We start from the raw sequence: 12,838 nt of genomic DNA, 5'->3' as shown, positions 1-12,838 counted from the left end.
GCGAAGTTGCCGCGGGCAGGGCGACTTAATCGCCTATGTCGCCTGGTAGGATGAGCCCTGCCCGTTTAACATAGAGGATGCCCAAAAAGGGGAAATAAGAAAAATGAAATTATACCAATAAATCTCAAAAAGTAATCATAAAAGAAACAGAATATATGTTGCGTCACCACTGATGAAAAGATGTTTTCAGAAAATAAAATATCATCATTCACTGAAATCAACATTTATCCTATATATAACTAAGTTAATTTTTAAGGTGGCGTTTTTGAGAAAAAGACTAGAGTAACGCAAATGAAGATGAAACTCAGCAGAATTCATGATGTGTAATAAGGTTCTGCAGAAGCACCTATCACAGTTCATTTTATTGTTTTCATTGACTTCTGTTATTCAATTGGTCATACTTTTTTAAAACTATTTTGTTCAATGCTATAATAGTACTACTGGTTGATGGTACATTTCCAAACAGGGCACAAATCCCGAACACCAGCTAAAACACACGTTTGTTTACAGTGATCGATTATTCAATGATCTAGATCAATACAGAGGCTTGCCTTGGTCACACTTGCAAAGTTTTATCTTGTTTTGTTAAGTATTTTTCTAAAAAAATGCCATTCAATGTTTATACCTTAAAGATCAAAATGTAGCACATGGGGGAATGACGTCAGAGGGCGCACGCGCATCTTTAAGTTTTGCAGTGATGTTGACCTACAGTCAAGGTAATTTATAAATTTACAACTTATATAATATTATAAATTTACATTTGAATTGCATGTTTTGAAAAGCATTGGAAACAATAAATAACTTTGCAGCTAAGTGTTAATTTAAAATAGCATACTTATTAATTATAATTGTATGACCATGTATTTTCGCTTTGCAAGTGTTCGGTATTTGTGCCCTCAATTAGCTTGTACGAATTGACTAGCGTAAGCAATTGCTATTACTAGTATATAAATTACCTCGAAAATGTATGACAAATCGTATTAAAATAATAATAACAATAACATCAACATTTATCAGTTAGAGTGCCGAAGTTTTAAGGTAACAATCACAACAAATGTGATGATAGGAACATGTTTACCTATTGTTTTCCAATAGTTTGGGTGGAAATCAGCAAAAAGACAAAAGTAGCAGACAAAATAATGCTCTTTTCCCTCAGCGTAGCAGACAACAGTTGAAAAGAACACTTGCAGAAAATGATACGCAGTAACTTCCCCTGATAAGTTAGCAAACGATTTCGTCATTTTTTGCGTCTATGCTCTTTAGATCTGTGCTATAACTTATAACAATTAATATTAAAACATTGCGCATGTGAATGTAAAGTAACAATTCATTGGTTAATATTTCAACATACATGGGGCAGGTATCCATGTGTACGCTGTCCACTTCATTCGCCCACAATCGTCGTCCTCATAATTGACCTATATGAGAGCTGCTCTATGTTAAAGCGACCGAGGGCAGATGCATTAACTGGGGCTTACCGAGGCAGTGTCGGCAACCTTGGAGTAGGATTCAATTTGTTATTGGTCCCAGCGGCCCATACAGCGTGCGTGTCCGAGGGTACACTAATTATTTCGAGCTGGACCAAAAACACAAGTTTTTTTCTGTTTTCTTGCTGAGCTTAAAATCCAAACACTAAGTTTATATTCTATAATTAGAAAAAATAAGATAAAATTAAGTCTTAAATTAAATCTTGATCAATCTAAGCTGCCTATTGAATACAACACCAGTTGTGCAAAAACACCATCTCGACTATTTTCACACTCTGCCAAAAAGCCTGTGCGACGCTGTATATTGATGTTATGGCGCGCATCAATTTAATATTTCATATAGGAACTCTGAAACAACACTTTTTAAGATGATTAATTGCGTTTTGTCATTATAATTTTCGAAAAAAAATGTGTATTCAGATGCGCTCTATTCAAAACCGTCATTTAACATGTAAAGCAGTTGTGCGCGACTCTTTGAGCATTGGGTGTGCAACACAACAATTTTCAGCACGATCATATTTACAGAAAATGCCTATCCGGTGTGCAAAATAACATATTCTATGCTCACCAAAATAACAGAATATCGTAGTTTTATGTAAATTTAAAAACTGTCATTTTTATTCAATAGTCGCAAATGTTTTGTTGTGTTTTCTTTTTGCATTTACATAAACAAATGATTGACACATATTTGTTCAGTCCAAACAATTTTCGTTATCGGCCACCTTTTCCGTAAAATTGTACGCTTTACAAAATCGCTGACTGCGATTAAAGCGGAAACGGATCTGCAACTTATATGGAATAGACCCAACAATTATATGGTATTCAAATGCCGCCAGATTATTACCGATCATCCAAACAGTTTACGTTTCCTAATCAGTGCAGCGCAATTTAGGGTTAACACAACGGCTATCATTCACCGGATAGATACGATGCTTGTAGGCTGCATAAATTGATCTCTTATATTTGAACGGGTATGGTTGGGCGGAGTAATTCAAAATAGTAAAATCAGATATCTTTATAAGAGCCTTATCAATAGAATTGCATGGGTTTATCTCTTAAAAACGGGACATGGTGGAGCAAATTTATTCGCAAAAGCAAAGTAAGAGAGTTGATATCTGTTTAAAGTCATATCACTATTTTTGAATCATAAATTGTATGCATTTCATTGAAAGTAAACTACTCTTTGTAAGTCGTCGTTTTTATTTCACGCTCAAACTAGGCAAGATTCTTATATCAAGAAATCATATTCAAGGCACGACGGACAGCTCTCATTTTCAAAATAAAACGCTGCATCGATCAAATAAGCGATGGACATCGGAAATGTTCAGAACTTAGATGTACCCTCGAAATTTTGGAACATTTTTGTGATTAGCTTTTATGCCAACACTTAACGTTATGTGACGACTGATACTTGTTGAACGGACTCATAGTTTCCCCGAAAAGGGTTTCTGTATACAAATTTGATTTTGATAAAGCGATGTTATTACATGTTTCACAAATCCTTGTTTCAATAAAGGATTTTTGTCATCATTTTAAATCTGTAGAAAATTCGCAGATAACAATAAGTTAGTTAAATTATTTCATTCCCTCAACGATGGTTTAAACTTCAATACTAGCTAATGTTCAGTTTTTACAAATAAACATCGAAATGATGAATATATGACCAAAGATTATTTCATTCTGCGTTTTGGATCTTTATTGAATCAGTACCTTGATCTAAACCCAAAGTAAACGAAAACCTCAAAATATCCGATGTACAGATAAGCTAGTCATTTATTACAAGATACAAGTTTCAAGAATCTTTATTTAACGTCGGATATGTGTTAACAAGAAACATTAGGTCAATGAGCTATTTTCCGACATGAATAACAGACATACATAGCATATAAAAATAACAATGAGTTTGCGACCTGGAAATAAAAGCACATACGTTAAAATGAACACATATTGGAGCAAGTATTTGCAAAAGCCGTTCGTTATCATATTCATGCATACAAATACAAATAGTAGATTAGATTAGAGCATCAGTGTTAACATCAACAAATTTTCCCGGCTGTACGGCCAGTCCACACGCACACGGTTCCACTAGTTGATCTGCCACTGTAAAATGGTTAATTGTTTCAAAAGTATAATTTAAAGGGTAATCATATACATTGAAATAGCAGAATTAGCAAAATATACAAAGGGAATAACAACTTTGTACATCGATGTGTAATTCATAAAAAAACTTATAATTAATCTAGCTTGATACGAAAAATCTTTGAAAAGTATTGCTTAGAGGAGATGTGATATTTATCATGTAATTTTGATATAACACCTATCACTGAAAAAGAATGTTAATTGAAAAAGTAAAATCGTAACACCTAAACAAAATTTCCTTCCGAAAGAAAAACACAAGTAATTGTATGTGTTCGACAGATGTTGTATAAATTTGAAACAATCATAAATAGATATTAGCCCATGTTATTTAATTTAATAAGTTGTTATTCATTCAAAAAAGTCCGCTGAAATCTTTTCTGGTATTTGATTGCCATATCTTGTCCAATGAGTGTAAGCCATCCCACTGAAAACAAAACTCCTTTTCCGTTAAGATAAAGGATAAAAGATATTCAGTGAAACATCTTATAATTCTCAATTTATTTTATTTTTAAAATAATAAAGGTATTATTTGCACATTGAACATTTACAATAGGGACCTGTCCAGGTGCGGATCAGCCTTCTAAATTCCATGTAGTTTTGGGAGCACATAATTTCCTTTGGGTGGCTGTTCCATACCTGACTGGCCTCAAAACGGAAAGAGTTTTTCCCATATTTAGATGTTATAACTGATGGAACATCTACACAGTTTTTGTACCTCAGACTGAAATTACATGTCTTAAAAGTTACAAGGTACTGATGGAACATCTACACAGTTTTTGTACCTCAGACTTAAATTACATGTTTTAAAAGTTACAAGGTTTTGAACATATTCTTATTCATTTTTTGAGCCATTTGATATTTATGTTGATGTCTGATTAAACTTTAGTATCATAAAAAAATAAATACTGTTTACTAATAATTATGTGAATTAATTGATCAAACTAACTTAATTAATTAAGTTATTTCAGTTTGTATTTTCTTCCTTCATTTCAACTGAAATCGAACGTAGAATGAACTATTTTCCAATCTCTCAAGGTAAAAAAAAATCATGAATCATATGTCGATCCAGTCTTCCTTTGCAAATAAAATCCTATCAAATATTACCTTAAATAAATGGGGTCACCTGGCATCCAAACTTCATATAATTGTACAAAGGGTGCTTCGAAGCTATGTTTACGTTTTTCCTAAACCTTGATACACATGTTTTTCACTAAATTATACATAATTGCTCAGGGAGAGCTCAGAGAGAAAAAACATATATATTTTTTAAACGCCACTTGTTAAACAAAGACAAATGTTATCTCTTATCAATTGTTTCTGTAATTGTCTTTCATGACATTTACTCGACGGTAGTTGGTTCGGCAATTCGATATCCATATTGCCTCAATGTATTCAGGGGGCAGTGAGTGGGCGGTATAAACATAGTCATGTTTAATGCTACAAACGTGACGTACACGTCCGCTTACGTAAGAGTAGAATCCACGTGTTGGTATCGATTTATATCCCAGGGCATCCATACATAATCCGATAAAAACATCTTCTAGATGAAAGAATGGTATATTTGGAGATATTTCAAACAAGTGGCTGGCAACCTTTGAACTCATAATATACCCTGTACCGGAACAAAACCTGGGATATAGTTCGCCTGGGTATGCATTTTCTGATGCGTACCACTTTGATTGCTTGTCACGAATTGGACTAACGTTTACAAAACACGACCCAATGATGGAGTTGTTCTTTTTGAGATTATTGTTTTTTTTCAACATGCGCATAATAGCTGGTATATTCACATACACATCGTCGTCAGTTTTCATCACATATTGCACATTTGGACAATTGTGCGTCACCCATTTTAACCCCATTATTGTTTTCAAAGTTAGGTTTCTGTAACTGTCTGTAAAGTCTTCTTTTATTATGTCTCGATAAAGTTCATTTTCTTTTAAAACGGCATCTGCTAGATGTGTATCTGAAGTTAGTCCGAGTAAAAAAACGTATCTTACATTTGATGTGTTATCTTCTGAAAACGTTAGCCATGTTTTTCTGATCGCTTTCCTTTTAAAATAGTTTTCATGCTCTGTAAATATGAGAATAAGCATCTTCGGGATGTTTTTATTCACTTCCTGGCATATATCCGCATTATTTATTATATAATTGAAGTTATGTGGGAAACAGTTTTCACAAGAGCTTTTCCTTTTATTTCCGTGTGAATATTTTATATTTCCAAAGTCATCTGCATCCGCAAGTTTTGATAAAGCTTCAACTTGATATACAGTTTTGAAACCGTTTGTTAGGATTGAATTCACTTTAGTCTTACCAATAGCTTCTTGAAATATACTGTTTATATACTGAACTCGTGCATCAGGCGTGTACCAAGAAAGATTTACATACCCTGGTTTGTCTGTGGGATAACCAGCACGAGCGAGTACTTTGATTTTTGCTTGATTTAGAGTATTGTTATAGAACAGCGTTAAGGATAATCCACAAATACTTAGAACAACGATGGCTCGTCGAGCGAAGACGACGGTTGCGTTGGAGTGCATCTTTTTTAATCTGAAATGATGAAAAATATATTTTATGCTCAAATGTAAAATTACAGGACGTGGTGACCTGATTAAACGGTTTTCGATCATTTATTATAATAATGATTCAGTCCTCAAACTTTGCATACACACACGGCAATTCCCCTGCATATTTTTGGTCATTTAAGCAAAGGGCGTAGTCGTGGTGACCTTTAACAGATAAAGGGTCGCTTATCAAAAAGCATCTAACGACTTTATCAGTTGGTGTTTTGTAACTGTCTTTTAAGCCTGTTTTTATTACATCGTGTTATAGTTATTTTGTTTTAAAACGGCATCTGCTAGATAATTGTGTTTCTGAAGTTGGTCTGAGTACGCATCTTATAATTGAATTATTATCTTTACAGAACCTTAACCATGTTCTTTTTTTGCGTTTCATGAAATATAGTTTTCAATTTGTTTAAGGTAACAACGTGATCGATATCGTTGTTAGCTTTTAAAGTTGATCGTGAAATATTCGATGATATTCAAATAAAACAAGAAGAGCTTAAACAGTTGTCTCAAATCTCGTTATACATATTGCAGATTACAACGTATATACTTTCATAACAATAAAGAGTTGAACGTAAACAATAATGACGTTAAGAACGTTTTTCACTTTATCAAAACTTTATCTGAACAAGCGTTACTATGTATATTTCTCATGGTTGATGAATGCTGCATATTAATATTAGGGCGAGTAAGTCAAAGGTCAAGGTCGTTATAACATTTTCTAGAAGAACGTCATCCACTAAATATAGCTTATAACAATAGCATTCACAATAACAATTTTGCTTAATATATTCAAGACACTTGGTCCTACAGATTCCAAACTTAGTAGTACCTTTGTTCATGAATAGTTTTACAACAGGTCAGAAGGTGACAAGTCAAAGTAGAAGTAATCATGAATCAAATAAAACAATTTTCGCACAATCTAACAAGCACTCTTGGTCATTATACTCAGTAGGAGTATTTATTACAGTTAGTTGGTCAAAGGTAAATGTCCGTGTGACTTATTTTATAACAAATTGGTATTAATTAGAGTTGACTGTGATGGGTGCTACATATAGGTGACAAATACAATTCGCGTAATTCTTGTTTTAACTTTAATAGTCCAAACATACCAGGACACATTTAAAGAAGAAAACTCATTTTCAGTAATTTCCATTCCAAAAAAAACACGTTTGAATAACAATACCAGGTATCCATATTTCTCACGTTTGAGTCAAATTCATTAAATCCGCCTATCAATCTGTCTTGACTATAAGCACACTGTTTTAAACATTAAGGAAGTTTAGGTTTGAAGGACCAAAGCACGTATAATATCAAATATCAAGATTTCTTAAGTAAACATGCGACACGCATTTTTTCAAACCTTCAGTCAAATTCGTGCGAAGCAAATTTCACAAAGTTATTTATTACAATAATAAAGCGTTTGCCTTCAAAGGGATAGTGCTACAACAATAATAATTACTTGCAGGTGCCAAACTCATCACCGAAATGACAATGCAGAGTGGCTTTGTCGTGCTTGCATCTATTTAAAAAGATACTTTAATTTTGTTACCTGACAGTAAATTTCAGTCGCTGTTTTCTTTAACATTTTTAATGTCATCACGAAGAAGCCAAACAGTTTACTACTTTTGCAATTAAAACTATATGTGTACCATTTTGGAACAAACACATATTCAATTTCAACTATATTCCTCTCTAAATATATGCTAAAATTTAATACACATGAAACAAATGGTTTATTGTTCACCTTTGCAAAAGATGAAACCCCAAACATAAATGAAAATGCATTTTATTACTTCTAACATTAACCCGAATCCTGTGTTGGTTGATTTTGAGAGTCTGCGTACTGAGTAATTTTGAGCACGTCAATCCCGAAAACTCCATAGAAAGTTCAAGTAATCCAAAACGTTGATTACATATTCTTAACTGGTACAATACCAACCACGAGTTTTTTTTATTTTTCAAAACAAAACCGCGTTGCCACCGCAGGCGAAATTGCGTCATAGCGGGAAATCACGGCGATTTATTCCGCGGTAGCCAACGCGGTGGTGCGCGTTATCACCGCGTTCATCTGCTTAGTTTAAACATATTTATTTTACAACGATTGTGAAACAAGTTATTACAACATTATATTAATCACTCTCGTTGGCACGATTTTACGCGAGAGTGTGGTCTTGTGTTGTGGGGGAAACCGGAGAACCTGGAGAAAACCCACTTGTCCGGCTTGGTGACCACAAACCAAACTCACACTCGTTCATCTGCTGCTACTGCGAACGACTTCCGAAAACATACACGCGGCATATCGTCTCGGTGCGGCTTACCGCGATATGCAGCAATTTTAACAGGTTCTGTTGGTTGTACAGGTAAATTGAACCGTGCTCGCAGAATGGATTTCACTCAATTGTGAGGGTAAACATTCTCATCCCCCAAACTTGATATCATTGTCGTTGGAATATTGAGTGTATGTTCAAGTATTCTTTTAAAAGTTAATTGATACCGAAATATACCCGCGAAGGGCTTTCAAGCCCATAGGAAGAGTTTGTACCAGTAACTCCGTTGATTTTTCACGGGTCTTTGTTGGAAGAATAGAGATTATTGTACGTTTTTGTAAGAATCAAAATTACTAAAACAAAATTGAATTTATTTTTCATTGCGCAAAGTTATCATTGCGCAAAGTGTTTGTTTAATTGTAATTTGTTACTTGGTAAATAATTTTACTTCTTTACGAATACGATGTATTACATTTATGGTGAAGTGTCACATAAAGACAAACTAAACATAATTAGACTACGAAACGAAGGATTAAGTGCTTAGGTATTTTTCAAATAAAAGGGTCTTATGGTAAGTAGGCAGTTTGTCGAATACTACTGGAAACAGCATCTCACTGCTGTTTTGTATGAAGACCTGCAAGAGTGTAACTCAACGGGACACTGATATCGTGGCAAAGGCATGTATGGGTTTAATAAATTATATTTATTAGACGGGGCCAATGAAAAAGCCTTAAAAAATCGACATCTATATTAATTACCGTTAATTAACACTTCGTAACGCCGCGTATCGCGTTGACTCGACGCGGTGGAACACGGAGGAAGTATAGAAATGAACACAGTTGGTATTATGCTTATATTGCGCCGTAAAGGAAAAATTAGATTAAAAGATAACGTCTGCGGTAAGGAAAAATCGCAGTGATGTGCGGAAAATACAAAAAATGCATGGTTGGTCTAGACTATCTAGTATATGTCATAACTATTGTCAAACACAAAAACTTCCTGTAAGCATGTATTTCAAAGCCATTCAAATTTGATAAAGGCTACATTATTTCCTGTTAAAATGTTATCAGCCGGGTAAGTGTTTTATCTTTCTGCTTTCACCGCTAAAGAAATCTCTCTCTGTCAAGTGCATTCCGATGAGTTGATTGTTTGCTTATAATAAATGCAATTAAAGTTTAATGTCGGTATTATTAAACAAATGACCTAACTTGTAGTGATCTCATTGCAGTATTTAAACTTCAAAGTCTCCATATCTTCAACTTTGCACATGCGCAATACCAATTATATTTCTTTATCACCTTCAGTTTACTTGCACTGCAAAAATCACGCTATCGTTCATCAGAGTGATAATGCCATGCGTTAGATTTATCATTATCAAACCTCTGATGAATTCGAATGAAACATAAAGGCAGAGTGACATATTGATCATTGCCTCACAGACCAAATCATGTTGATATATCTAAACGGCATATAGATTTTACTATATACATATGATATAGTTATTTTAATACATTTAAACTGACTTAAAACATTACGTGATTTAAATAAGCGGAGAACTCACGTGGATCTCACATTTATAATTACTTACAATGTCACTGCTGTTCAGCTGGTAAACTACAATTCTTTAGAGTTAGCATTATTCCTATGCAAATCCAAAATGCGATTCCAATGAACTTTGTATAGTGTCCTCGTATTTTTGTTTGTTTGTTGATATTAAAGTAAGCGATGTAAACATAATGATGGTCAGTCAAAAACTATTTTAACTTATTTTTTTTCTAACAGTTTTATCACAGTTCTTGTCCTGCACTTTCTATTTTCAGTTATGTCTCTATTCTCTGTTATCTTTGTAAGGAAACCTAAATTTAATAATTACGTCAGTGCTTTAAACATGCACTCTTACTCCCAAAAAAGATTTACCAAATTTAATACAACTGTTTTAATATATCGAAAATGATGAATAAATATTCGAAAACAATGGTTCTTATGAAGGATAACGAGTTGAATTTGAAAGAAAGGTTAAAAAAGTATTTCTACCTTTTGAAACGATAGTAGATCACAGTAGATCTTTTAGCACTCACCAATCATTCAATATGTTTGCGCTTTCAGCTATTTGATACACGGTTACAATCTTGTTATCAGTAAATTATATTTTCCATAAAAGTATCATTAGTAAGAAGTTAAAGGTGTATCATTGAACATTTATGTTTGTTATGCATGTGTATGTATTGATATGGAATAAGAGTGTCATCTTTATCAAAATAACCTGAAAAAAATCTGTAGTCCTGTTAAGATCCTGTTCATTGAACTTTAAGTGAATTAAATTTGATATGTGCAAACATTGAAATTGTTTCCCCTTTGTAATAGTGAAATGCATAGAAAAAGATGTTATCGCATTTACGAAACTTTCAAGCTTAGATTTTATAGCTGCATGCATGTATTAGTTGCATATTTCCTTACATAAAAAGTATGGGCTCGTTTGATTTGCCAAAATTCTCAAGGTGAAGAGGTCGTATGTAATATTGCGTTTGATGAAAAATGGAAGTATAATTGAATAGCTTATCGAATGATCAAACACTTGTCATTTATCATCGGTTTCCTCTATAATTAAGTGTTTACCAATTGATCCGTCTACATGATAAATTATAACAAATATATATGTGGCGCCAAGAACAATGACTTTGGAGTATTTTTCTGCTAAAACGCCGAGCGTGATTACCTCACATTGGAATTATTTGCTTTCAAATTTGAATAGGTGAAACATGCCTGGCCTCGGACATAAATGACTGACATAACTACTCCTGTATGTGATGACAGTAAATAAAAACGCTTTCTTTTGAAGGTATTTCGTGAGTTACTTTCTGAGGAGTCTAGACAACAGATGTCTGAAATACAATAGAGCAAGCATTTTTTTTAAATCAAAACAAAACTAAGCAACCTAATAAATTCTTAAATGAAGATGATGTAACTGTCCCAAACAGCGATAAAGTATCGAAATGTTCAAAAGTTTATTCTAGTGTAAAAAGATTAAAACAAAACATGAAGACGTACATGTAAACAAAGCTCTGCTTTTTCAACTTTCATTACAAGATAATATGGCAAGATTTACTATCAGCTACATAAAAGCTACTAGAATTGACACAATTTCAGCAAAAAAACTATCTTGAAACTTAGTCAACCTGCTCTCTTTCAGCCGATCTCAAACTTCGCTAACCATTATACATCGACAAGTGCCTTTTCCGATAAATTGAAATGGCACAAACAACGCCCCTGTTAAAATTGAAAGATGCTTTAATTAAGTGAAATCATAGACCGGTCAGTAACATCCCGATGCCATCGAAAATGTAATCACTGAAAAACTACCACGCTATTTTGAGTTTCTTCGAAGCTTCATCGGCACCAAACAACGTTATCAAAACTTCAAGAGAACTAGAAACAGGCACTCGATAAAAATCATTTTGTTGCAGCTGTGCAGATGGTTTTGTCATTGAAATAGAAGATAAACCCCGATAATGGGCAAGCTGTTGCAGTAGTCAAAATGCCAAAACAGGTAACTATAAAAGTTCGAAACAACAATGGCACATATCATCAAAATATTTTATTTATACACTCATATACTGAACCTATTCAGACCTACAAATTCATTGTACTGTCTAAAGACGTTGTATTTTTGTTCTGAACACAGTGTAAAATCAGGGAATATTCTTAAGATGAGTATATATATATATATGCAGAACTCTTGATCCTGCAGTCCTAAAAATAGGTAAAAGTTTTCATCATCATTAACGTGAAATGACCGCCAATTGATTTCGCGGACATAAAGTCCAAAGTCAAGGTCGTCGCGACCCATTTACATTTGAATTGGCTTTTAAATTATGTTAGACGATGATGGGTGCTCCCGATAGGTGACAAATGCAATTCGCGGAGTTCAAGTTACAAATTTAAATAGCTAAAATAATAACCACATCATTTAAAACTGTTAATACAAGAAAAATGCCTACCTTCATGTATCTTATTTTCAGATAACATTATTTGCTGAAACATTATTATGCGTTTTTAAATCGAGCGTCCGACAGAACTGACGAGTTTTATCAGCAATGCGTGTTGAAGTCAATAAACAGTTTTCAAGCAACCCAACTATTTCATGACCAGGTAATCAATTCGAAGATACAATTTATTTCAGATCGTACCTTGAAATTTGTATGAGACAAAGGAAATAATTATCACTGTTTTTAACTAACTTAGAATGACAAGGATTTGAAAAACATGTAATATATAAATACCTTCATTAGGACTAACACCATTTGAAATGTTTGACATCCCTTTCATAAATTATAAAATGTGAGTACACACACACTCTTGAAGGGGGTTTAGGACG

At 33.6% G+C, this 12,838-nt stretch overlaps 1 protein-coding gene across 4 annotated transcripts; it reads right to left on the bottom strand.

The window, feature by feature from the left end:
- Positions 1-3,439: 3,439 nt before the first annotated feature.
- Positions 3,440-12,838, bottom strand: LOC128206491 (beta-1,3-galactosyltransferase 1-like). 4 transcript variants are annotated; one of them, XM_052909000.1, is made up of 3 exons: positions 10,052-10,187; positions 5,093-6,176; positions 3,440-3,587 (listed from the first exon to the last, which is right to left on the bottom strand). In XM_052909000.1, the coding sequence occupies exons 2-3, from the start codon at positions 6,164-6,166 to the stop codon at positions 3,573-3,575; spliced, it is 1,089 nt and encodes a 362-aa protein (XP_052764960.1). In that variant the 5' UTR covers positions 6,167-6,176; positions 10,052-10,187; the 3' UTR covers positions 3,440-3,572. The 4 variants fall into 4 exon arrangements, with proteins under 4 accessions (XP_052764960.1, XP_052764956.1, XP_052764957.1 ...); XM_052908996.1 differs by lacking the exons at positions 3,440-3,587; positions 10,052-10,187 and adding an exon at positions 12,744-12,838 and having other exon boundaries at positions 3,903-6,176; XM_052908997.1 differs by lacking the exon at positions 3,440-3,587 and having other exon boundaries at positions 3,903-6,176.

The sequence above is a fragment of the Mya arenaria genome, chromosome 10, assembly GCF_026914265.1.
Source record: "Mya arenaria isolate MELC-2E11 chromosome 10, ASM2691426v1".
Classification (NCBI taxonomy): Eukaryota; Metazoa; Mollusca; class Bivalvia; order Myida; family Myidae; genus Mya; species Mya arenaria.
This window is presented reverse-complemented; position numbering and strand designations above follow the sequence as displayed.